Source organism: Oreochromis niloticus, linkage group LG1, assembly GCF_001858045.2.
Source record: "Oreochromis niloticus isolate F11D_XX linkage group LG1, O_niloticus_UMD_NMBU, whole genome shotgun sequence".
NCBI lineage: Eukaryota > Metazoa > Chordata > Actinopteri > Cichliformes > Cichlidae > Oreochromis > Oreochromis niloticus.
In genome coordinates, this window is record NC_031965.2 from 17,433,856 (window position 1) to 17,456,456 (window position 22,601).

General features: G+C 40.3%; 2 protein-coding genes across 2 annotated transcripts in view; one reads left to right on the forward strand and one right to left on the reverse strand.

Annotated features, from left to right (window-relative positions):
* On the forward strand, window positions 1–18,922 carry cmtm4 (CKLF-like MARVEL transmembrane domain containing 4). Its single transcript, XM_019357688.2, has 4 exons — window positions 1–968; window positions 9,156–9,332; window positions 16,080–16,178; window positions 16,503–18,922. Exons 1-4 carry the CDS (start codon window positions 783–785, stop codon window positions 16,665–16,667), a joined length of 627 nt encoding a protein of 208 aa, XP_019213233.1. The 5' UTR covers window positions 1–782; the 3' UTR covers window positions 16,668–18,922.
* LOC100694596 (CKLF-like MARVEL transmembrane domain containing 3) overlaps window positions 18,695–22,601 on the reverse strand; it is a 9,578-nt gene continuing 5,671 nt past the window's right edge. Inside the window, exon 5 of the mRNA XM_003445704.5 lies at window positions 18,695–22,020. Within this exon, the coding sequence (XP_003445752.1) occupies window positions 21,992–22,020 (29 nt within the window). The 3' untranslated portion in view covers window positions 18,695–21,991. The remainder of the gene's footprint in view (window positions 22,021–22,601) is intronic.

A 22,601-nucleotide genomic window follows, 5' to 3' on the forward strand; every position in this document is an offset into this window, starting at 1 on the left:
AAAATAGAAATCGTGTCACCAGGCCTGGCCGGTGTTCAAATGCTGCACAGTCACACCGACGAATGTGAGAGTGTGTGAGAAGAGCTCGGTGCTGTCGGCGTGGTTCCGGCTGGATTCGTTTTGCAAGCTGTTTGGGAGCACTTAAACCGGGCGCAGAGCCTACTCTGAAGAATGTGCAGTCTTCAGGAGGGCGGAGACAAGCCTGCTTTCCATCCACAGCGAGGGGCAGCGGCGTCCGTACGCAGCCGTACTGCGCGCTGCTGCTGCTGCTGTGGAGGCTGCATAATTAAGTTTACAACAGGAGACAGCGCGGATATCTCTCGCTTGTTCTGGGCCACAATGGGTGAATGTTTTTCGGTCTCACAGCACGGCAGGCATTTTCCCCCGATCTGCCGAACTAACCGGAGTCGTCCGTGGTAAAGTGAGTGGCACAGGGACTCGAACAAGTGACCCGCCTAACATAGTTCTAAGTGCGGCTGTTTTGGAGAGGCGCAACACTGGAACCGGGAAGAACCGCCTGGAGGTGGAGGGGGTGGCTGCACTGATCCTATACCAGTCCTGCACGCGATGTTAAAGAGCAACTACCGTGGCGGTTTCACCTCGGGGTGGCTACGAGAAGTGGACTGTCCGGTTTGTTTTCTCCATCTGCTCCCAGCTTGCGTGGAACAAAGTGTGCTCTCTGTCACATAAGGCGCGCAGTGAGGTAGATCCAGGAGGACTGGCAGCGTCGGTTTCCATTTGTCTCTCTCTCTTAAAAAAAGAGTTCAGCTTCTCCAGAAATCATGAGGACCACCGAAGAGACGGAGGGCTTTGACGGCGAGGCCTCCAACACTTCCATGATCTCCGGGGCCAGCAGTCCCTACCAGCCCACCACCGAGCCCGTCCATTCGCGGAACGTTTTTGGGGGGATAGTGTGCGACATGGAGTACCTCAAGTCATACTTTGGGATTTTAAAGGTGGTTGAAGTGGTAAGTGAAAGCATGGCGACATTGTTGCAGTAATACTCAGAGATGTACAGCCTTCCTTTAAGTGGCCAAGCTGTGACGCACTGTTGGTGCATAACTTCTACCGATCAGCAACTAACATACGGAGGAAAACTCAACTTCCAGGGGGCAAAACACAATAAAGTGCAGCTATAGTTAAACTCGCTGTATGCTAAGCATTAATACCTTACTTATTATTTATGTGTAATAATAACCCCGAAGTTTCATTCAAGATGTAGCCACACCGGTCCTGACTTAACCTTCACTGCATCCCTGCTAGAGGTCACTTCAACAGTATGCCTACCCCATGACTAGTGAATGCATAGAGGCGAGCTTGTTTTTGAATGGATAATGGCTCCTACATAATAGGGTACTATTCCAGAGGGATTTATAGTGTTTAATGATGCCTGCCATTTGCGATTCGCTTGCACTCCTTGAACGTCTTGATAACTTTTAGTTACTACTTGCATATTTGCAATTACTTCCATTTTTTCACTGTGTGGCTGTTTGCTGCTCTAGACCACTTAAACACGTGTGCAAATACGGCTGTACTCGGTGAGGCACCTGGGAAAACCTGTATGTGTTACCCATTCAGTTGCTGTTGAGGATAAAAAAGTGTTATCACCATTTCTTTTCACGCTGTAGTCAGTGGAAAACACATTTCTGATGGAATTTTTGAATCAGTTCACCCAATCCAGATGTCTGAACTGGGATAAGAGGCAACAACAAAGCACAATGAAAGGGTCCCAAAGATCTGATAACTCACCAGAGGAGGAAACATCTATCAAACTGGGACCATTTCTCTTCTTCCTCTGCCAAGAAAAATTCACTACGGGGCTGCACTTATACACATGTTGGAGTGTATCCCTAACAACACGGAGGAGAACAATGTATGTAGGAGGCAGTTTCTCTGCAATACTTTAAAAACTTCTGCTCAGCTCCAGAAAAAGTTTTAAGGTTGTTTTTTTTAGCTTGTGGGTGGCTGAGTGTCCCAGTGGTCTGAGAGAAGCTCACAGTCTGTTGCACACCTGTGATGTTTACCTGTATGTGGGAAGGAAGGCTAGGAATCCTTCTGTCATCAGCGTGGGAGAAGTTTGGAGCAGGCGGTAACTTAAAAGTATTAGATTTATAATCTTCATGCATTTCATAGCAAAAAATCACATTCTCCACCTGTGCAAACATCCAGGTGCTTGGCTTTGTGGTTTTAATGTAATTGCATATGTATATACATATATATATATATATATATATATATATATATATATACATATATATATATAACTCATTCTTCTCCTGCAAAGCCACTGTGGATCATAATATAACAGCCGGTCAGTGGGTTAAAATGCTATGTATGTTTTTTGGGAGGTGTGCCTGTAGATTACCTGAATGTCAGCAGTTTCTTTCTCATTTAACAATTTAAGCCAAACTCCTTATGTCTTAAGTTTTGTATAAACACGAGCATCTGTGCAAAGACTTTGCCCTAAAAATAATTCTGGATTTGTTTAAAAAAAAATCTGTGATACTTCAAAATCTCATTTTGCTCTATACCACAAAAAGTACTTAGTTGTGATACCCAAAATAGGCCAAGTCATGAATAGCGCATAAATAACCCATTAAAAAAATATGTTGAGGCATTTGAAGTAGAATCTGCATTACAGGCATTGTGGGTACAAGAGCACAAGCGTCATCTCATATCTATTAATAATCTTCAGTTTGTACTTTAGACTTCAGAAACCTGGGAGTACTTTTGCAGTTTCAGATAGCCACGTTTCTCCTCTGTGAACAAGGAGAGGACCAGTCAAAGTCATCCAAGTTTATATTCAGTACCTTAGAGGAGGACTTGAGAGAGGAGGCCTTTAAAGGCATCCTGCCAAGCATTAATGGCTTCATCGGCTTTCATTTTTACTGCTCTCTCCTCTAATTGTTTCACTCTGTGCCAGCCGAGGAGCAGTGATGATCTTTCAGAGCTGGAAAAATAAGCAAAACAATGTGGAGGAGATGCACTGCAAAGGGGCATCATGTAGCAAATGGCAGCAGTCTACTGTCAGCAGTCAGCAGTACACTCGATGCTCCAGTTTATGGTTGGGACGTCTGTATTGACTAGGTATTCATTCGTTAACTGAAATCTGTTTATTGGCAAGTAGGAATGGATTTGCTGATGGCAACCTTTATCTGTTATGTCCAATCAACTTAAAGGGCTTTATAAGTGGAATCCTGTTTTATAAATTTGTTTGACTGAATTCTTTGTTAAACAGTTGAATAAATGGCTGAAAGACACTAAAGTAGTTGGGTTTAACCCCCTCAAACCTTCCTTTTTCCATACTTCCTTTTTTTTTCACAAATATGCATTTGCAAAGGCTTTAAGGGGGCCGGTCAACCTGTCATATCTTGGGTGAATTGATCCATGTGATGCTGCTGCTGTTGGCCCTGCACTGAGCAGTACAAACTCTCAGTGGCATGTAACCTGATCGAGGTGCGCCCATCCTGACAGCAGGTTTGTCTTTGTCTCTTTGTGACCGGGTCAACAAAGTCCAGCTGATATTCACATCATGCACGTCGACATAGTGACAGGAATTTGATACCTTGTTGGGCTTTATAGTACACCTATCAATCACACTGTTTCCCAGCAGGGCTCATGCCTTCATGATAAATAACAGCTTTTCTGTTATGGAGTGTATCCTGCCCCTTTTTAAAAGTAATATTCTAACAAGTGGAGGTTAAATATTAAGGAGAGGTGTTCTTTCTCCAAATGTTGTGTAATGAAGTTACCATATGCTCCCAAATGTCAGCACGCGCTTCCTTAACCGAGAGAGACGCCGTGTGCTTTACTCTCGTGTGGTTGAAACACGACTTATTTGGATCTTGCAGGATGGCATAAAGACAACAGGAATGTTGTGCAGGCACGAGGGGAGACATGTATGCTGTTGCATATGTGCAGCAACACACTTTTCCTCTGGGGTGAAATTTAACCAGCATTCAGGGTAAATTTTCCATCTCATACCCGACTGTGAGCTCCTGCTAAAGCACATTCAACCTTTTGGGTCATTTTTAAGGTGTGTTTTTTTGCATGAAGTAGTAGTGTGTGGAAGTCCTGCACATAGTGTTGCAAAGTCTCAACAATAACGCCTCCCATTCTCCTCCTTTAATCATCTGTTCACAACAGATGGCGTATAAGAAGGGGATCGACATCCAAGATGTCCTTAAGGCAACTAATAATGTGCTAAATCCCTGAGATAAGGACTTGTTTGCATGTAGGAGAAAGAAGGGACAGAAAGCGGACATATTTGTTCCTGCACATACGATGCATGATGAATAGATTGAACAAGAGAGGAGGTTGACGTATAATCATTACTTACAAAATTATCCAGTGTGGTGCTTGCAATTCTCCGCCTCCTCCCCTGTGACTGCCTGACACCTGCTACACAGGGGCATGGGGGAAGTAATATGCTTTCTTTGAAAGACATTACATCATCTCCCAGTGCAGTGTACTTCATTCCTGTTTGGGTGTGACCCTTTCAGTTGCATTTCAGTCAAAGACAGGCTGCTATCCAGCTACACACTCTAATGAGGCTTCGGCAACTGCACACAATTCAACTGTTGTCCTAACGATAGTCTGCCCAGTCGACTTATTTTCTCTTCCTTTCGGTTTCCTGTGAGGTAATGTCACAGACAGAGGTTTGAATGATCAGACTGGAGTTTGACATAAACTGGGGAGGGTTTTCCCCTTATGCTTTACCAGTGCCAGTCATCCAACAGCTCTGCTCACTGAACAGGATAAACAGGGTTGAATAAATGATCGTTTTCTGAGATAAAATCTGCTAGACTTGCTCTTTGTTAATTATGCTAGTGTAGAAACATACATGTTTGAGCATTTATAAGTTTATTCTTTGCTTCTTTGTAACATAACACCCACCCACCAGGCCTGCCCGTGACACTGAATTAGATAAGCAGTTAAGAGGATGGATGGATGGATGGATGGATGGATGGATGGATGGATGGATGGATGGATGGATGGATGGATGGATGGATGGCCAACAAGGTGTAGGAGTGTAGTGGTAGAGATGGTTCTTTTATTTCAGCTTCATCTCACTGATTAACCAACACTTACCTACATGTGAGAGTCCAAGAAACTGGCTGTGTCAGAAGGGAGGGCAGATTGTCCGCTAATCGCATGTTTGGTACTTTGACCCTCTGCTCCTCCAGCCCACATGGGGGAAGATACTGAATCCAAATTGACCCCATATTGCACCCAGTGTGGGATAGTTGAGAATAAAATGCTGTCTAAATGAATGAAGTTCTTTGAATGCTCAGTATCCTACATGCACATATTTACCATGGACCTTACTTAATTAGTCCCACAAGTTAGCTAAGCTCCAGCTTTGTGCTACAAGCTCTGTGCATGTCAGGTTAGATGATGGTTCTAAAGTTTAAATGGTCTTTGCATTAGCAGGACACTGGAGTAGACTCCCTGTGACCCTGCGATGGATAAGCAGTTAAAATAAAATGGATGGCTGTTTAAATTAATGTGCCTGAACTGACTGGGTGTGCCAGCACAAGCATTTATGTGGGTACATTTATTAAATGTCGTGGGATTTAATAAGCTATTCATGTGACCCGCACAACACTGTGAAGCTGCAATTGTGACTCAGAGATATACAGTACTTTGCAAAAGTCTTGAGCAATCCCTCCTTCTTTTATATTTTGCCAGCAAAATGGGAAATAGATGAAAACATACGTGGAAGTACAGGTATATAAGGAGAAAAAGAGTTGGTGCAATTCTATTGAGCTTGAAAGTCAATATTTGGTACGACCACCTTTATTCTATCCTGATATATTTTTATTGCATTAGAAGAGTGTGTTTGATCATTGTCAAGCTGGAAAATTAGGCCATTCCCAATTAGACATTTTCAAGATAGTATTGCATGGTGCATGAAAATCTGATGGTGCTTTTCTGCGTTCATTCATCCATCAGTTTTTTAAGATCTACAACACCGCTGCTAAAATCCAACCCCAAACCACGATAGAGCCTCCACTGTGTCTTACAGATGGCTGCAGACACTCACTGTTGTACCCCTTTTCTGACCTGTGCACCCGTCACTTTATAAGACCAGATGTTCAGGTCAGATCCTGTTTAATTTGGCTTTCCTCAGTCTTTTCCTCCTGCGTCCCTTCTTTAAGAATGGCTTTTTGACAGCCATCCTTCCCCAGACCGGGACAGGGGCATCTCTCAGGTCGCGTCTCAGGTCTCTGTTGGATTTTTTTCTGTTGTGTGTTTCCTAAGGATGTAACTTTCAGATACTAATACTGATACTGATACAGTTCGCATCATACTGAGATATTGAGAGATACCAAATTGACAGGCTATCAAAAAAGTGGCTAAAACTAAAATTTAAAATAGGTTCTTTGCTAAGTGGTCTGTTATGTATAGACACAGCACTGGTTCATCAGCTGGACTAGGCAAACAAACAAGCAAACAACAACAACAATATTCCTCCAAAAATGGAAATCCCAAGAGCCTGGCTCCTTGGAAGAAAAAGAAATAAGAGTTAGCTCAATACTCATATAAACTACTGTACATGATGTAATTTTGACAAATGTTTTAATGTAAATGTAGTTAAAGGACAAATATTTGCTGTTAAAATGATCATTTTTCTTTTGCAACAGAAGACACAGAGACAGTTGAGTAGCTAAAATAAGCCAGAGCCAAAGAAAAGGGGATGTTGTTTGTGCTTAAACTGCTTAGATTTGTTAGTAATGACGAGTAGTGAAATAAAAAAATACCCAGCAAGAAGTCGATGAAATCCTTGAAACACTGCCTCAAACTTGACCCAGTTTCCTCAGTAACTTTCTTTGAAAAGCAAAAAATGATCTTACCTTTCAAGCTTTGCTACTTGAGCGCAGCTCATTGTTTAATGTTTTAACAACTTGGACACAAAGTCATTCCTGCATGGAATATTACACTGATCCGAAATCATCTTAACAGAAACTGTTTAGCACGAAAGTTAATATTTATTTTTCCATGTTCAAATATGGGCTATGTGATTCACAACCAACCCGCATACAGTAAATGAAGCACAGATCCTGCAAGCCATTGTGCTTCTTAGATCTTCTATGAATAGGTCTTGTTTGCACATGCTAAAACACAGATGCAAACAGTGGGCGACAGCTCTTATTATAGCTCCATATCAATACATCAAAACTCATTTTTGCTTCAATGATGGAAAACCGTCCAGGCCAAGAGGCAGTAAAGCAGCACCAACTAATGATACTCAGCTATGCCGCTGCGCTTCGCTGCTGGGTCGATGCTTTCAAGCTGATGTTTTATCAGCTCAAAGGATATCTTCCAAGTAACACTGAGGAGTGGGAAAGTTTTTGGGGTTTTTTAGTGCATTTTGTTGAGTGTGGACGAGATTACTAGAGTGGTTTGTGAATTATTAGTCAAACAGATTGTGTTCAATCTGTAAATTGCATATGTTTGATATGTGATTGCTGTTGTTTTGCCATCTGCCGCATTAAATGACCTTGAGTGAAGTTTCACTAACATTGCTTTCAGGGGTAACATTTGTAAATGAAAGAGAAAGGAAAACTGAATTCTCTAATCACATCCTTCACATCTGCCCATGCAAACTGGCCTTTGCAGTTTGCATAAAATTAGAAAACTGATTCTCAGCTACTTCAGGTCGGTATTATGTTGCATTTTCATGGTTCTGCTATGCCTCTTGGTTTTGGACCGCTCCTAGGCAGTCGGCAATCTGTGTGTGGTTTTGTCGGGGTCTAGATGGCAGAAGAACACCTAAGTAGCAGAATTCTTCCCATACTGTGGTTTGTTGATGGCTGTTGGCTGGAAGCGGGCATCTTCACAAACTGCCAGGAGCAGAACTCATGGAATCACAGACTCTGGTCTATTCATAGGACAATCGCTTTATGAACTGGAAAGTTTGGAACTTCACCACACAGGGACAATCCCATAATCTTACAGTATTCTTTATGCTTATATCCAATATACTGACTAAGCATGTATATATTTTAAGTTTTTATATACTTTGCATTTTTTCGAGCGCTAGCGTATCATTTGTTAACCGGCGTCGCTGGTAAGACTCACTGTCCGATTTGTCCAAGCTTCAGAAATGAAGGTCAGACATATTTTATCAAAGGTCTGACGGATCCCACAGTTATTCAGAAAAGAGACTGAATAATGAACTCCACTCTAGGATAATGAATGCAGACTGCTCATGCTGACCTAGTTTTCAAACCAGGAGAGATGATTCACTAATCAGCCAGTGAATTATCTAACCTGTTGTTGGCATAATATACTCAATATATCCCTGCACTTTTAGCACTACACTCATGCTTCCTGGACAGTGTGACTGTACCTGGCTGCAGGATTTTTTTCAGAGTGGTAAATGTGATATAGTAGAAACGATGGATTATAAAGTGAAGTCTTAACATATAAATGCTGGTATTTTAGTAAAGAACTTGCAAATTACACATAGACCCCAGCTGTGCTTTGAATTAGAAGCTTTCTTGCAATAAGGTGACAATGCTAACCAAAGCACCTCCTTGCTGCACATAATAAGATAAAATGTGCAATCAGTGCACTAGTTATAAGTAAAGATGGCGTAGTCCTGTGCATGTTACTGTAAAGGAGTTTGTCTATGGCCTGAATATCAAACTTCTAGCTGTGGGATTGTGTCCATATTACTTGCCGGGGGAATTTCCTCCCATCGTTACAGTTCTGTTTGGATCCAATTTGAATCAATACAGTATTTGGATTCCCCAGTTAACAATGCAGAGGTCATGAGCATGACTGTGGCTGTGGTGAATGGATGTTGATAGTAAATAGACTCTGACCACCTTCTGCACCAGCTAAAGACCTTCTCTAACATCTGGTTCAGCTTTGCTGCCACAAGGACAGAAAATCTTTACCATCTCACACCACAATACCTGCATTTCTGTGTTAGATTTCGCTTATTAAGCTTATTTGAACACTGCACTTTTTCAGTTTTTCTGTTAAGTTTTTCCATTCTTTATCTTTCCAGGCTATTTGGTTTTTTTGATATTGTATTTATTTTATTGAGATAAGCTGTTCCCAACCTGTGGAATAAACAAAGTGTATTTTATTTGATCGGATCTTAACTCTTGTCTCTCCTGTCGTCTTCCCTCTCACTTCAGGTCCTTTCACTCATCGGCTTCATCTGCATAGAAACGATCATGATGTGTTCCCCCTGTGGAGGGGTCTACTTCTTTGAGTTTGTCAGCTGCAGTGCTCTTGTGGTGACAGGAGTCCTCCTCCTGATCTTCTGCCTCAACATCCACACCAAGGTGCCCCACGTAAACTGGAGCCTCACGGTACGTCCACACTACAGAGTGTTTACATAACTCATGTATACTAATGTATTGCTGAACCTCTAAATAAAAGAACAGGATGACTAATGTTAATGCAGTTTATGATGATACTAGGATTGCCATTGTGGAGGGATAATTGCTCAGGAGATACAGATGAATAGTACAGCATTTAGATAAATTCACTATGAAGTGTCATCTTCATGCACGCATTACAGCCGGCATCGGCATCCGGTTTTAAAGTTCTAATCTCACACATGAATCCCCTTACTCTCCAGATATGGAAAGATGTTATGTCTATTCACTATCTACAATCGGTTGTCACGTCCTTGTGGTTGATCGCAGAGTCAAAACACTCCTCAGCATCAGAGGTCATCGTACTCCCAAAGGCTCCCCTGAGGCTTGTGCATTTTCAGGCCTTACCAAATATAGAAGTTAATCCTAAAAAAAATCAATTTAAAATCAAGGCAACATGACATTTTAGAAGAGCAGAGTTGCTGGTTTACACAGCAGTAATTTTGCATTATTCTCAACATATTTAGCGACAGTCTGGCAATTGAATGCTTAGCTGCACATGTAAATCTATCGATATGCTCACCTTATGATAATAATGCAGTGGTCCAGGTAAAGGTTTACATGGCATTAAATTTATAAGCTTTGCTTTTTTACTCAGTTTCTTGAGAAACTTCTTGAGACCAGTGACCAGTACAGTTATTAATTTTATCTACATTAGCAGCAGTAAAGACTCCCTGTACGTTTTTTTTTTTCAGCTCTATTTAAGGAGCTGTTATCATTTTAAGAGGCTATAATAGGCTTGTTAGCATTTAACCCAGTTTAGCAGTTAAGCAGCAGTAAAATACAGAGAGGCCAGCATGGCTTGACGTGTCTCTTGTTACTTTATCACATACGATTTTGTACAGAGGTTAAATTGCTGCACAAAGTGGTATGTGATAAATGTTATCTTGACAGAAATAAATGAGTATTAACCACATTTGTTTATGTTTATTATGTTTACTTTAACTAGAACCTGACAGATATATGATTCACCGATACTGATATTTGTTTTTAAAAGTCTGATATCACAGCTGATATTTCTTTCAGACACGAAAAAGTTGTTATGTGCAGTTATTTATGAGTCTCACTAAGATGATATGGCAGTGCGGGTTAAAAACGATCCTGTTTTATTATAAGGACAAGTTGTGGATTATCGGTTTAGATGCTGGGATCAGCTGGTTGCTGTATTTCTGGTAATCCAAACATGACTTGCTGAGTTCCCTCTGGTGGACACACTAAACAACAGTAACACTCACACCATCATTGGAGGGTGTTTCTCTCATCTCTACTTTTTTATTTAGAAATTTTATTTAGAAATGCACATTCCAGTATATTGGTAAATACTGTGTGTCAGCTGATTTACTCGGCCAATACATTTTTTTTTAAATCACCAAATATCGGTATTGGAAAATCCTATGGGCTTGACTGAAAATAAACAAGCATAATAATAAAAATACACAAACGCATGGTGGCTGTCTGTCATCAATATTGGTATCAATACCAGTCTAAAAAAACCTTACATCACTCAGGCTCTACCAGTAGCTAATATCAGCCAGGTTAGCTACTATTTGCCTTTTTTTATCTTTTTGATGATTGTTCTGTTTTAGCATTTATGCTAGGAGATTTAAGCTTATTATTTAAACAAAGCATTTAAACTTAGTGTCTTTCTAAAGTAAGAAATTGAAACAAGCTTTACTTGAACTTCTGTTTGTTGAATATTGTTCTGTATTTAGCACTAGAATAAAATCTAGCACAAAGTCATTACAGTTTCCATGTTACTACCAGGATGTGCACTGTCAGCTGTAAGCAAATGAGCTGGTGGGTATTCTCCAGGAGATACTGGCTGCCTCTCACTGTTTGCCTGACAAGCAGTTGGTGGTGAGTTCTGAGCTGCAGCCAAGTGTCTTTTACAGACCCGTGTAGAAAAAACTTCTTTGACCATACTCCCAGCTTACAGTACATACTGTAGTATGTGGATGCTAAGCCAGATGTTCAGATCTAACCACAGCTATCAGATTGCTCTACGGTATCCTTAGTACAGTATTCCACCTCAAACATGAAGAGAGGGTGTGCCTTTGGCGTCTGCTTTTGGCAGAGTAACACCGAACGAAAGCTTTTTACAGTCCCATAGAGGCCGGGGGCTAATTTAAGAGTGCTGATTTAGGAACTTTTACCAGATACCTGTAACCATTACTGTCCATATAATCCAAAATCCTTCTGTTTGCTCTTTTCAAGACTGCCTGTTCTTTTTCATCTTAAGCTCACTGGCCTTTCTCCTGTCACTTCTGCCTGGTTATTATTTATCATTTATGAGATTAATGGTTAAATAATGAAATGTTTAATTAGCATGTACACTGTGTGTTTGTGTGCTTAAGCCTGAGCTCAGGAGTTGGCATTGGGTTCACACAAAGAAGTTGGAGTTTGATGGCCTGTGGTTTGGCACACTGGTGTTGCTGGACTTTATGCTGTTATGCAAAAGAATAAAGGTGAATTTGTCAAATATGAAGGACTTTTTTTGGTTAGCGAATTGTTGCAAACAAAGGTTTACCGAAGGTGTTACTTTGCAGATTTAACAGTGTTTGCTCTCACTCCAAACTTCTTAGCTGACGAGCCCACGTTCCTTGGACGCACTCCACGGTGTGGGCTCAGCCGCACGCTGTTTATGTCTATCGTAGTCAAAGCTGCTCCGGTCACATTGGTCCCCTGGGAATTTTACCACGAGTGAGCATTTCACAGTGTTAACCAACTGTTAAACCTTCTGCTGACTTTTCTGTTTCCCAACTACAAACTCTCAGTAGAAGGGTTCTTAATCTAACAATTACGTGCTATACGATCCCATCTCCTCCACTTCCCCCTCTGTGATGACTTTGGCAGCACAGAGGGGGAAACACAGGCCTTGACCCCATTCCCCTTCTTCCAAATGGAAATGAATGCAGTCCTGGGACTCTTTTGTAAAGCAAATCTGTAACTTTAGGTGATTAAATTAAACTCGAGGATTTAGTTTTTGAAGGCAGATAATTCGGTCCATTGTTTTCCTCATTCACAGCCAAATAGCTGTGGGTCATGCTAGGGGGATTCTGGGACAGAAATGAGGCAAAACTAAAGACACAAAGGGAGAGACAGATAATAGTGTTGTTATTCTCTCGTTGGAGGGAGAGCAGCCGTTCGATTGCCCTGCCAGTACGCCCAGTATTTTCTGGTTGTTTTGTTCGGAGAACAGAGAGTATCTCATCACAGTTAATGCATGAATGAAGTAAGTAGTTCAGGGTGGAAGCCCACAACTGGATGCTGAGTTGTTCCACTACAGTAAGCTGCTAAACAGCATTTCCAAACAGCACTGTAGAGACAACAGTCACCTGGAATCCATCTTTATTCTTTTCCTTTCCTGGTAAAATGTTTGCATTCAGGCAATTACCCTAATTGCTGGTCAGATGGAGCACAACAGACACATTTTTAAAAATTTTCATAGGCTGTGAAATTCCATGCTAGTTGTTTACATGCGCATTTTTCTATTGGACCTATATGGGAAAATTCAGGAAAGAATATAATTGCACATGTGATTTGTGACTTTTGGGTGAGGGTAAAGCAGAGAGGCTGAGAAACAACTGAACTGACTGTGGGATCTAACTGGCATCATGAAAACGTGCAAAATCGTTTGTGTACATGAAAGAGCACAATGGAACAGGAATAACTGGTTGGCTGTGTCTCGTTTAACCAGTTTGACAAGCTGGATGGGAGTGCATGAGTAATGTGAGCAGTGTTTGCAGTACGTTGAGTGTGCACCTATGAAGTGGGTTTAAGATTACGGTCGAAGGTTAAGATCATAACTGTGGTGTTCATTGACTTTCCCAGTTAACATGTAGAGATATGGTTCTGTATTTATGTTACTGATTAAACCACGAGATCAGCGGCACATTATCTCACTTTTTATGCCCTGCTGAAGTATGTGCATGCACATGTCTGCGACCAGCTCGCCTTTTTGACTTTGCTATTGTATGGGCCGTGCGTGTCATATGAGAGACCACGTCTGCAATGATTATAATCACGCCTCTGATCATGAGGGCTGCGCCCCAGCCACGCTGAGCCCTTCATTATTAACCCCCTCCCCACGGTTTGACGTGCCAAAAGCAGGAGAGCGGTACTTGAAAAGCAACTGTCTCTTTCACATTACTTCCTATGTGTAAAAACGTGGGGGATGGAGTTAGTTATATGTGTGGACTGAGTGTTTGTTTGAATTGAATGAATGAGGTGCTAGGTGGCTTTTAAAAAAATATGTGCCGTTGGCTTCTTTGCTCTCCTGCGGTTTTTGGATATGGAGCACCAGGATGCAGTCTGGCTGGTTAGAAGAGTGCAAACAAGCTCTGTTTGTTCAGTATACAACATCGGCCACAATGTGCTCAGTCCTTAGACTAATAGGAGGCTACATTGTGCCAGTTTTTTTTTAATTAGTCTTGTGGGGTTTAACTAATGCACATCACTGGCAGCAGCTTTCAGACAGCTCAGTTTTATCTTGAGCTCATATTACATTAGTTTGTTATTCTAGTGTTGTGCTTTGGGGTAACAAACATGTTGTGCTGTGATTTAAAATGTATTTTTGTTGTTTTAAAAGTTATTTAAATGTAAAAGCAGAAGGCAGCTGTAGGAGATTTGTTGCCGTGAGTGCTTTAAGTTTTATGTTAAAACAGCAGAAGTAGATATTTTTATTTGTTATTATAACCCAAGGTTGGTCTAAGAGGAAGGATGTCAAAAGGGAAGTTCAGGAATTTAGCCTTCTTATTACCAAGTCTAGAAATAGCCAAAATAACAAGTATCCTAATGTTGTTGTGTAGAAATAAAGCAATCCTAAATAGCAGGTACAATTATGGTGAAAAGAAAGAACACACTCTTTTAATTCTAAGATTTTATCTATCAAGATGCATATTACACTGAGTCATTATTTATTAAACAAAAAACTGAGCCAAAATGCAGAAGCAGCATGTAAACAAACTAAAAAAAAAACTAGGCACACCCTTTCCATGGGGATTAAGAGGATCTATAAAAGCAGAGGTTTTGGCAGTTTGCTGGCCTGGAGCCTTGAGGAGGAAAGAGATCAGCAATGATCTCAGAGAAGCTGCCCAGCAATCTGGAAAGGCCAAATAATCCAACAAATTTAAAGTCCATCATTCTACAATGAGAAAGATTATTCAGAAGTGGTAACAGCCAAGACAGCCGACAGTCTTCCCAGGAGTGGACATCCGGGCAAATTCACCCCAAAGTCAGACCGTGCCATTTTCAGAGAAATTGCAAAAAAAAGGTCAAGACTAAAATGCTGTGGCAGGACCATAAGAGAGCCGTCGCATAAACAAATGCCCACAAACCTCAATGAACTGAAGCAAAGGAGAGCAGGCCAGAATTCTTCCACAACAATGTGAGAGACTGATGAAGTCATGCAGAAAATGATTACTTCAAGTTGCTGCTAAAAGTTGTTCTACAAGCTACTGAATCATGGCGACTTGCTTGCACCGCTTTGCCATTTTGGCTTGGTTTCTGCTTAATAAATAATGACATGATGATGTAGTGTGTCCTGATATGTAAAACCTTAGAACTGATAGGGGGTGTACTTTCTTTTTACCATGACCGTACAATTCTCCCCAGCAGGAGGTTAAAAACAGACAAAAAGACAAGGAGCACCAAAGAATAACTCCAAATTAATAATCAACTACTCTTGGAAAAACAAGGGAGTTTTGGATTAATGGTTTTCTGTCACGAACTTTGAATTCTTGTTATTATTTAACGTTCTGTTGGTTCGCAAGTTGTTCGTTGTTGTTTATTCTTGTTTTCCATGTTTCTAAATATCTTGAGTCCTAGTTCTTTTCTTTTAGTTTCTGGTTATTTTCATGATTATTCTGTTTTAGGTTTATTTCGTATAGTCTATTCTTTTATTAGTCTTGCCCTTCTGCCTCTCTGTGTCAAATTTGTAGAACTGAGCCTGTCAGTTCGCTTGTCTCGGATGACGAGACAAAGGAAGTAGAACTCCATGTAAAAAGGACAGGTTGCGAAAGACTACCAAAGTAAAACGGGAAGTAACTACACTGAGATGACCGACTTGACATAAAGGGCCACAAGGGAAGGATTAACAGAACAAAAAGCTAATGCAGAATATGTCTGTGAAGGTTCTCAGTCAGCCAGGTCATCGTAGTCTAAGGAGCTTGAAACTCAGGAGAGTCTTTTCCAAGCACGACATCCCAGTGTACTTTAGGCCGAGCCACACACAAAGATAAAACTCCTAAACACAAACTTAACAACTTAGTGCATGCTGTACAGTGTGGTGAGAAGTGCTCAGACCTCTACATTGGAGAGACCAAACAGCCACTTCATAAACACATGGGACAACATAGAAGAGCCACCTCGACAGGACAAGACTCGGCTGTCCATCTGCAGCTAAAGGACAAAGGTCACTCTTTTGAGGATGCTTATGTTCACATTTTGGACAGAGAAATTCAAACAATGGGGAACATACTATGTTAAAATTGACTTTATCAAAATATACATTTACTTCATGTGTTATTTTGGTACTGCCCAAAACTGCCAGGTACTGAAAACATCCTGTATTCAATACTCAAAGACATTTCATTGTTCCTGATTTAAATCACAGTTGATCGCAGTCTTATATAACATCACTAATTCAGAGCTGTGATCTTTGTTTTTGTCTTCCTGTAGGACCTCGTTAACACAGGTGCCAGCACCCTGTTTTTCTTCTTGTCATCTCTCGTGCTTGCTTGCATCAACCACAACACTGGAGCTGAAATAGCAGCAGTGGTGAGTACTGACTCCTGCTTAGATCTATAACAAAGGAAGCATAAACGTGTGTAGATACGGATGCTATTTTTGTGCCTTACGTTACCGCAGTTTCAGTGAATGATGATGTCCATAGATTTTTGTTTCGTACTGACCAGGCTGCTAAATAAGCCTGCTAAATTTCCTACCACTGCACAGTTCTGTGTGTTTAATTACACTAATTTATGCACTTGTAGACGTTTTGATATATCAGATAACTTTATCAGCTTATTGAGCTGTAATCACGTAGCTTTGACATTTGTTGACACGTAAATGGTTCTGCTTCCCGTTTCCACCTGTGTGCAGATTTTTGGCTTCCTGGTGACTGTCGTGTATGGAATAAACACCTTTCTGGCAGTGCGGAAGTGGCGCCGTGGCGCTGGGTGTCAGGGGGCGGCTCAGGCCAGCGATTACATTCGGGCACGCACGGCATCGCGTGGCGAAGTGGAGCCACGACCTGAGCTTGCATGAGTGCTGGCAGACAATCAGGAAGACTAAGAGAAAGCCACGCTACCAGCAGCTGACTCTAATGGAAACAGCTCTGCCTTCAGAACAGTATTTCCACTCCAGTGAGACAGCCACCTTCGGCTCACCGCATGCTTCTGACTTCTCATCACAACACTTCAGCTGTGAATGAGGCTCCGTGGCTTTGTTCAGCAGCCGTCCTGGCTGCTCCTGGTGACACATAAACACTTTTAAGTGGAAAACCCGGGTCACATTTGAGGGTGTGCTTTGTAAAATCCTTCATCCACATGTTTTTCCAAAGCATTGTGAAGGACAGCTTCCCCTGAAAGGCTACAAAAAGAAAGCCTGACTTCTCCCCAGCTGTGCACCTACTCTGGCTCCGGTATATGTGTTGACTTTTGGGCACGCTTTGTCTTTCACTGTGAATGAAGTCCAGTAAAACAAGGTCAGCTTTTGTACAGTCTGCTTATGTCATGCCGCTGAAGTCTGTGGTAATAAATGTGATCATGAAATGAGGAAACCAGTGGACCAGCAACAAACCCTAACCTGCAGTCCAACCATGACTTCATTGTTCTTTCTCACAGCTTTTACCTTCTACCTTTGAGCAAGCCTGACATTTAATTTTTTATCTTACTTTTACACATGGCCTCTAGCCACTATTACCATACTGCATTTATGGAGTAAGAGTGCAGATTACATGTACTACATTACTCCACAACACTTAAAATGGGGAAAAAATAACTTCTTTGTAACACAAATGCATCCAGTTGGTTTGACACAATAACAGGGACATCATTTTTAGCTGAGCTTCTACATAAACTATTCAGACGAAATCTCTCCAGCGTTCCTAAAAAAGTTTCACTTATAGATGTGTGTTAGGCCTACACTGTGAGCCTGGAGGCTATCAAGCAATGATAATGTAATCTGTATCTTAATTTTTGCACACGTCCAACACTTCAGGTAACACAAATGTTAAAAGTACATCAGTGAGATTCATTTTAAAGCAAACATCAGTAGATGGCGTGGTTGAGACCAATGTCATTAACCTATACACTGCTTCTCAGGTACTGACCCTCCTATATTACAAAAAAAAAAATCACAGGGTGCCTCGACCTAAACACTGTGTTTCCTAATGCCTTTCTAAATATTAGACTTGATGAGTCTGTGGGGTGGAAACATGGTACATTTAGCAAATCTGTGGTTGATTGAAATGTTTGTATATGTATCTACAATGATATTATCCCACATTTCATGTATTATGATATCCCTATCCTTCATTCCCCTTATAGCAGCCTCCGCAAAGCCCATCCATTCATTACTGATTTCTCTTTAATATTTTCCAGTTTGGTCAGTGCACCTGGAGTAAACAGGAAGTTAAACCTTTGTCTACTTATTTAGCATCTGATCTTCTTTTAATGTACACTACAGTTAAGACCTGAACCTTCTTCAGGCAAGTTGACTATGGCCCCCTCTTCTGGTCTTTATATGAAATGTATCTTTTTGTCGCGTCAGTGGATCGGGTGTATAGGTAGATGATTTTACATTAGTGTGTTTATAAGTGAAGGACCAGAAATGTATTTGACTGTGGATTTTTTTTTTTAATTAAGAATAATAAATGCCCTGAAGATGCTTGATTAACCAGGCATTTCTTAGATTTTAAATAACTTATGTTTTAATGCTGTTTCTCTTGGTTTGGTGATTGACGTAGACGTATGAGAAGACAATCCTGTTCGTATTTATGTGTGTGTAACTTACTTTGATGGATTTGTTTTTGAGTAATACTATTACCATGTTCACTTAAGAGTTTGTACAGCAACAAAATCACGCTATTGCATTATGCTATTTGATCATATAAACAGACCATATTTGTCAAACGCTTATCAAGCTGCAGCTCTCTCCGTGTATGACTGTGCTGCAATATGTTACGAAATTTGTATTTATGAGAAAGAAAAGGCTTTCTGCTGGTTTGCAGGTGGTGACATAAACGGCAAACAATGATCCAATCACGAAGAAGTGTGGAGACTTCACACTGGTTTATATTGACATTATTGAAACGAAGACAGGTTTTTATTCAAACTTTTTTTTTTTTGCAAAAAAATCCAAAACCAAACAAAAAATAAACAAGCAGGCAACATACAGCTACACTGGTTTTTACAAAGGTACCCGTTTATAAAATGGTACTGTGTGGGGATGTTGTTTGAATGTTCCAAATAAACTGAAGGTTCTCCTACTTCTTGGAAAGAATAAATCATTTAAAACCATTCTGGAATGTTTGAAATGTACACTTTCACAATGTCTGTACCCGTGTTACCTTTTTAAGCATGTTTAAAGTTAAGTTTTAGGACAAGGGTGTCAAACATAAGGCTTGGGGGCGGGAATTCGCCCAGCAAAGACCCCAATCAGGCCCATTGGATGACTTTGGAAAATGTGCAGGAGAGCACAGTTTACAGTTTTTCCTACCCATGGCCAGTCACATTACACCAAAGTAATTCAATTACAGATTTCTGTAATTTTACACATTATTTCTTACAATCTAAGCTTGAAGAGTCATGCTGAAAGATTTCTTTTATTTACCACAACAGCTGAAAAACTGAGACATAATGTTGAAATTGCTTATGTTTGTGTTATATTCAGATATTTCAATGAGTAAATGCACAGTTAAACTTTTTACACAGAGAAATTGGAATTTCACCGGTCCAACCCACATAAGATCAAAGTGGACTTGCAATATAAAATGCGTTTGACATTCTTGCTTTTCAAAGGGGATAAACGATCTATAACATCACTGCAGGTGGGTTCATGGAAATCTTAGCTCTTATTTTGCATAGACCTGCAAGGTATTTTTCTCATTTTGTTCATTTATTTCCACTCAACTTTAAAACATGAAGCTACAGCTGTAACAAATCCATAAAATTTTTACCGTACTCGATGCACCAGTTAACTGAAAAATGTGGGAAATGCCATGGTGGCCAATTCCCAGTCTGTTGTTTTAAATTCAGTGCTGTTGTAGCACTCGTGTAGTCTGCCGTAGATTTCATTAACAGTCACTGTGGCATTCTAGTGCATCTAATTTGTCAGTAGTGGCAGTGAATGGAGAGAAATCATACATCACACATACCGGTACAAAAAAAAAACATGCAACGATTTATATAGCAGATATGTAGAATTTCTCAAAGTAATACTGCATGAAATGGTTTTAATGAACTGCACACACACGCACACATATGCACATATGAAGAAATAGCACACAAACAAAAATAGAGTAGGAAGTTGACAAAGTGTGTTACCTTAGTAAGTGTGTCAAAGTAGCATGATTTCTAATGTCTTCAAGCACATCACAGAAACTCATATGAGGAAATAAACATAAGATAAACAAAGGTTATCCTCAGATTGTAAAATAGGCTTTTGTAAATCTACCACAGCTGGACAGAGGTTGTAACCAGCCAACCATTCTCTTCTTGTAATATAGTATAGGCTACAAAAATTTTTATAACTTTGTTTCCTGAAATGTCTAAACACTGTGAAAAATGTGAATAAAAATAGAACGAAATTGATTGTAGCTCGTTTAAACCCTGAAAAGGAGGAGACACAAACCCTTTGGGGTTGCAACAAGAAAAAAAACCAAAAACAGACCTACCAAATCACACGTGTGTTGCTACGTGCTCTGGCGACCACTCTTAAATAAGGCACAAGCCAAAATTAGCTTTATTTAATTTAGATGGGTAAAAGCAACTTTTGTTTTTTATGTGAGCTAATTTTGAGTTTTATCCCAGTAAAATGTTACAAAGCTGTCATTACAGGGGCAATAACAGATGGGAACATTTTGTAAATTTGTGCAATCCAGAAAAAAAATTTGGTGCTCAACACATTAGGTTAATTAGAAACACGATATATGAAAAGAGCATCCCAGAGAAACAGAGTCTTTCAGAAGTAAAGTTAGGAAAGGGATCACCTGATCCAGAGAAATCTGGACAAGGCTGGAAACCAGTACCGAATGTTTGTGATCCTTAGTTCTATAATGGAAATCAATGCATGGGCTTTGGGTAGACACTATAGTGTCTACCCAAAGCCCATGCGTGGTAAATTTGTGGTTATTATAATAACCACAAATTTACCACGCAAAGTAAGAAAAAAACATTCAAACAAGCGGCAAAAAATGTTTCTAAATTCTATGAGCATAGTTTATTTAATATAGACTCAAGTCAATTGGAAAAATAAAGTCAAAAGGGAGCCTGGGGCAGGCCTGTAGGCTCCCTTAGTGGTATAGTTGCACATCTGTGAAGGCATCATTTATGCTGAATGATAAATCAGGTTTTGAAGTGACTCGTGCTTCCATCCAGCTGTGCTGTGTCAGGTAATGCCGTGCATTACTAAGCGAGACTAGGCCAAAACACATTCTGTACATACTGTAACAGCATGGCTCCATATTAAAAGATTCTGGGTGGTGAACTGGCCCGCTTGTAAACCAGACCTGACATCTATTAAAAACATTTGGAGCACTAGAAAACAAAAATACAGTTTACAGTTTTCTTTGGAAAAGCTTTGCTGTAATCAAACTCTAAATGAGCCTACTGCTTTCGAGTAAATAAGAAGAATTCTGAAAGGCAGCGTCTGATGCTTAAAATTAAATATAGGGTTTATATTATTTGCATATCTTTGCATTTTACACAGTGTGCAAACTTTTTAGGAAACAGGGTTATAAACATAATGCTGTCAATTTAATAAAACGATAATTAAGCAGGCCTCCTGGTCTGAATTCCTGTTACAGCATTATTACATTATTATTACACTGGTAAACATTTATTCAATAAGGACTTTTGCAGTGTTCTAGTGTGCATACATGTAAACAGGGCTAGAATATTTTCCCCTGATTTCGACATAATGCACGCACATTTTGATGTTAACTGCTTCTCCATAACATGAGCAGAAACAGTTTCACAGCTTCAGGAAAGTGTTGGAGTGATAGTAGCTCTTACATTTTTTGCAATCGATCTAAGACACTGTAAGTAAATTTGAACATGAAAAAAGATAAGAACGTGTTTTATAAACTTTGTGCAACAACCAATAAAACAGAAGGCTAGCGTGTTTGATGCATCAGTTTAAAAAGTATTTTTTCTAATGTGTGAATTGCACTATAACCTTCTTTGTTCGTGTTTGGTGACTTGAAACTGACCAACAATGAGTCTGACCTTGATACACAGTGTCCTTCTGTAACTCTGTTGCACAAAAACCAGGCAGGTGTTTGCAAATATCCGCTCGGCAGTGTTGATTTTTACTACAAAGGTTAAGACTGCATGATCACACATCTTCTGCCAAAGATCCCCACAGTTTCAGTCTGAGTCAGAGTCTGAAAATTCATCTACCAAACAAAAAAAGAGAAGAAAACCCTGCGTCAGACGGAGTGTCACTTCTCTGGGTGCACTTTCTGTGGACAAGCTACATCAATAAGTAAGAAAATAACAAGCGCACAAAACATGGTGCACTTGAAGAAAGACATTTTTTATCTTTTGAACATAGAGAATTGTCTAAGGGTTGACTCATGTAATTGCAAAGAAAAAAAAACGGTGCCAGTTCTGTTTTCACTAGCAGAGTGCGAGCTTTGAGGAATGAAATGAAACTTTTTTGTTGAAAGGGTTGGTTCATGCTTAGCACAAAATGCTTTGCACAGTGGGATCAGACATCAAAGTGACGTTTATAAATGATCCATCACTGAATATGTGCCACCACCTCAGTGTGCAAAAAATATACTTCAGTTATGGCACTCAAAGCACGAAAAATGACATTTTTAATCATGCAATTAAAAACATGTTTACCTGAACAGTTTACAGGTCCCGGTGTGTCATTCAATTCAATTCAATTCAAGGCACATACTCTCACTGGACACTTTATTAGGTACACCTGTTCAATCACATGGGGGCAACCCACTGTCAAGGTGACCTG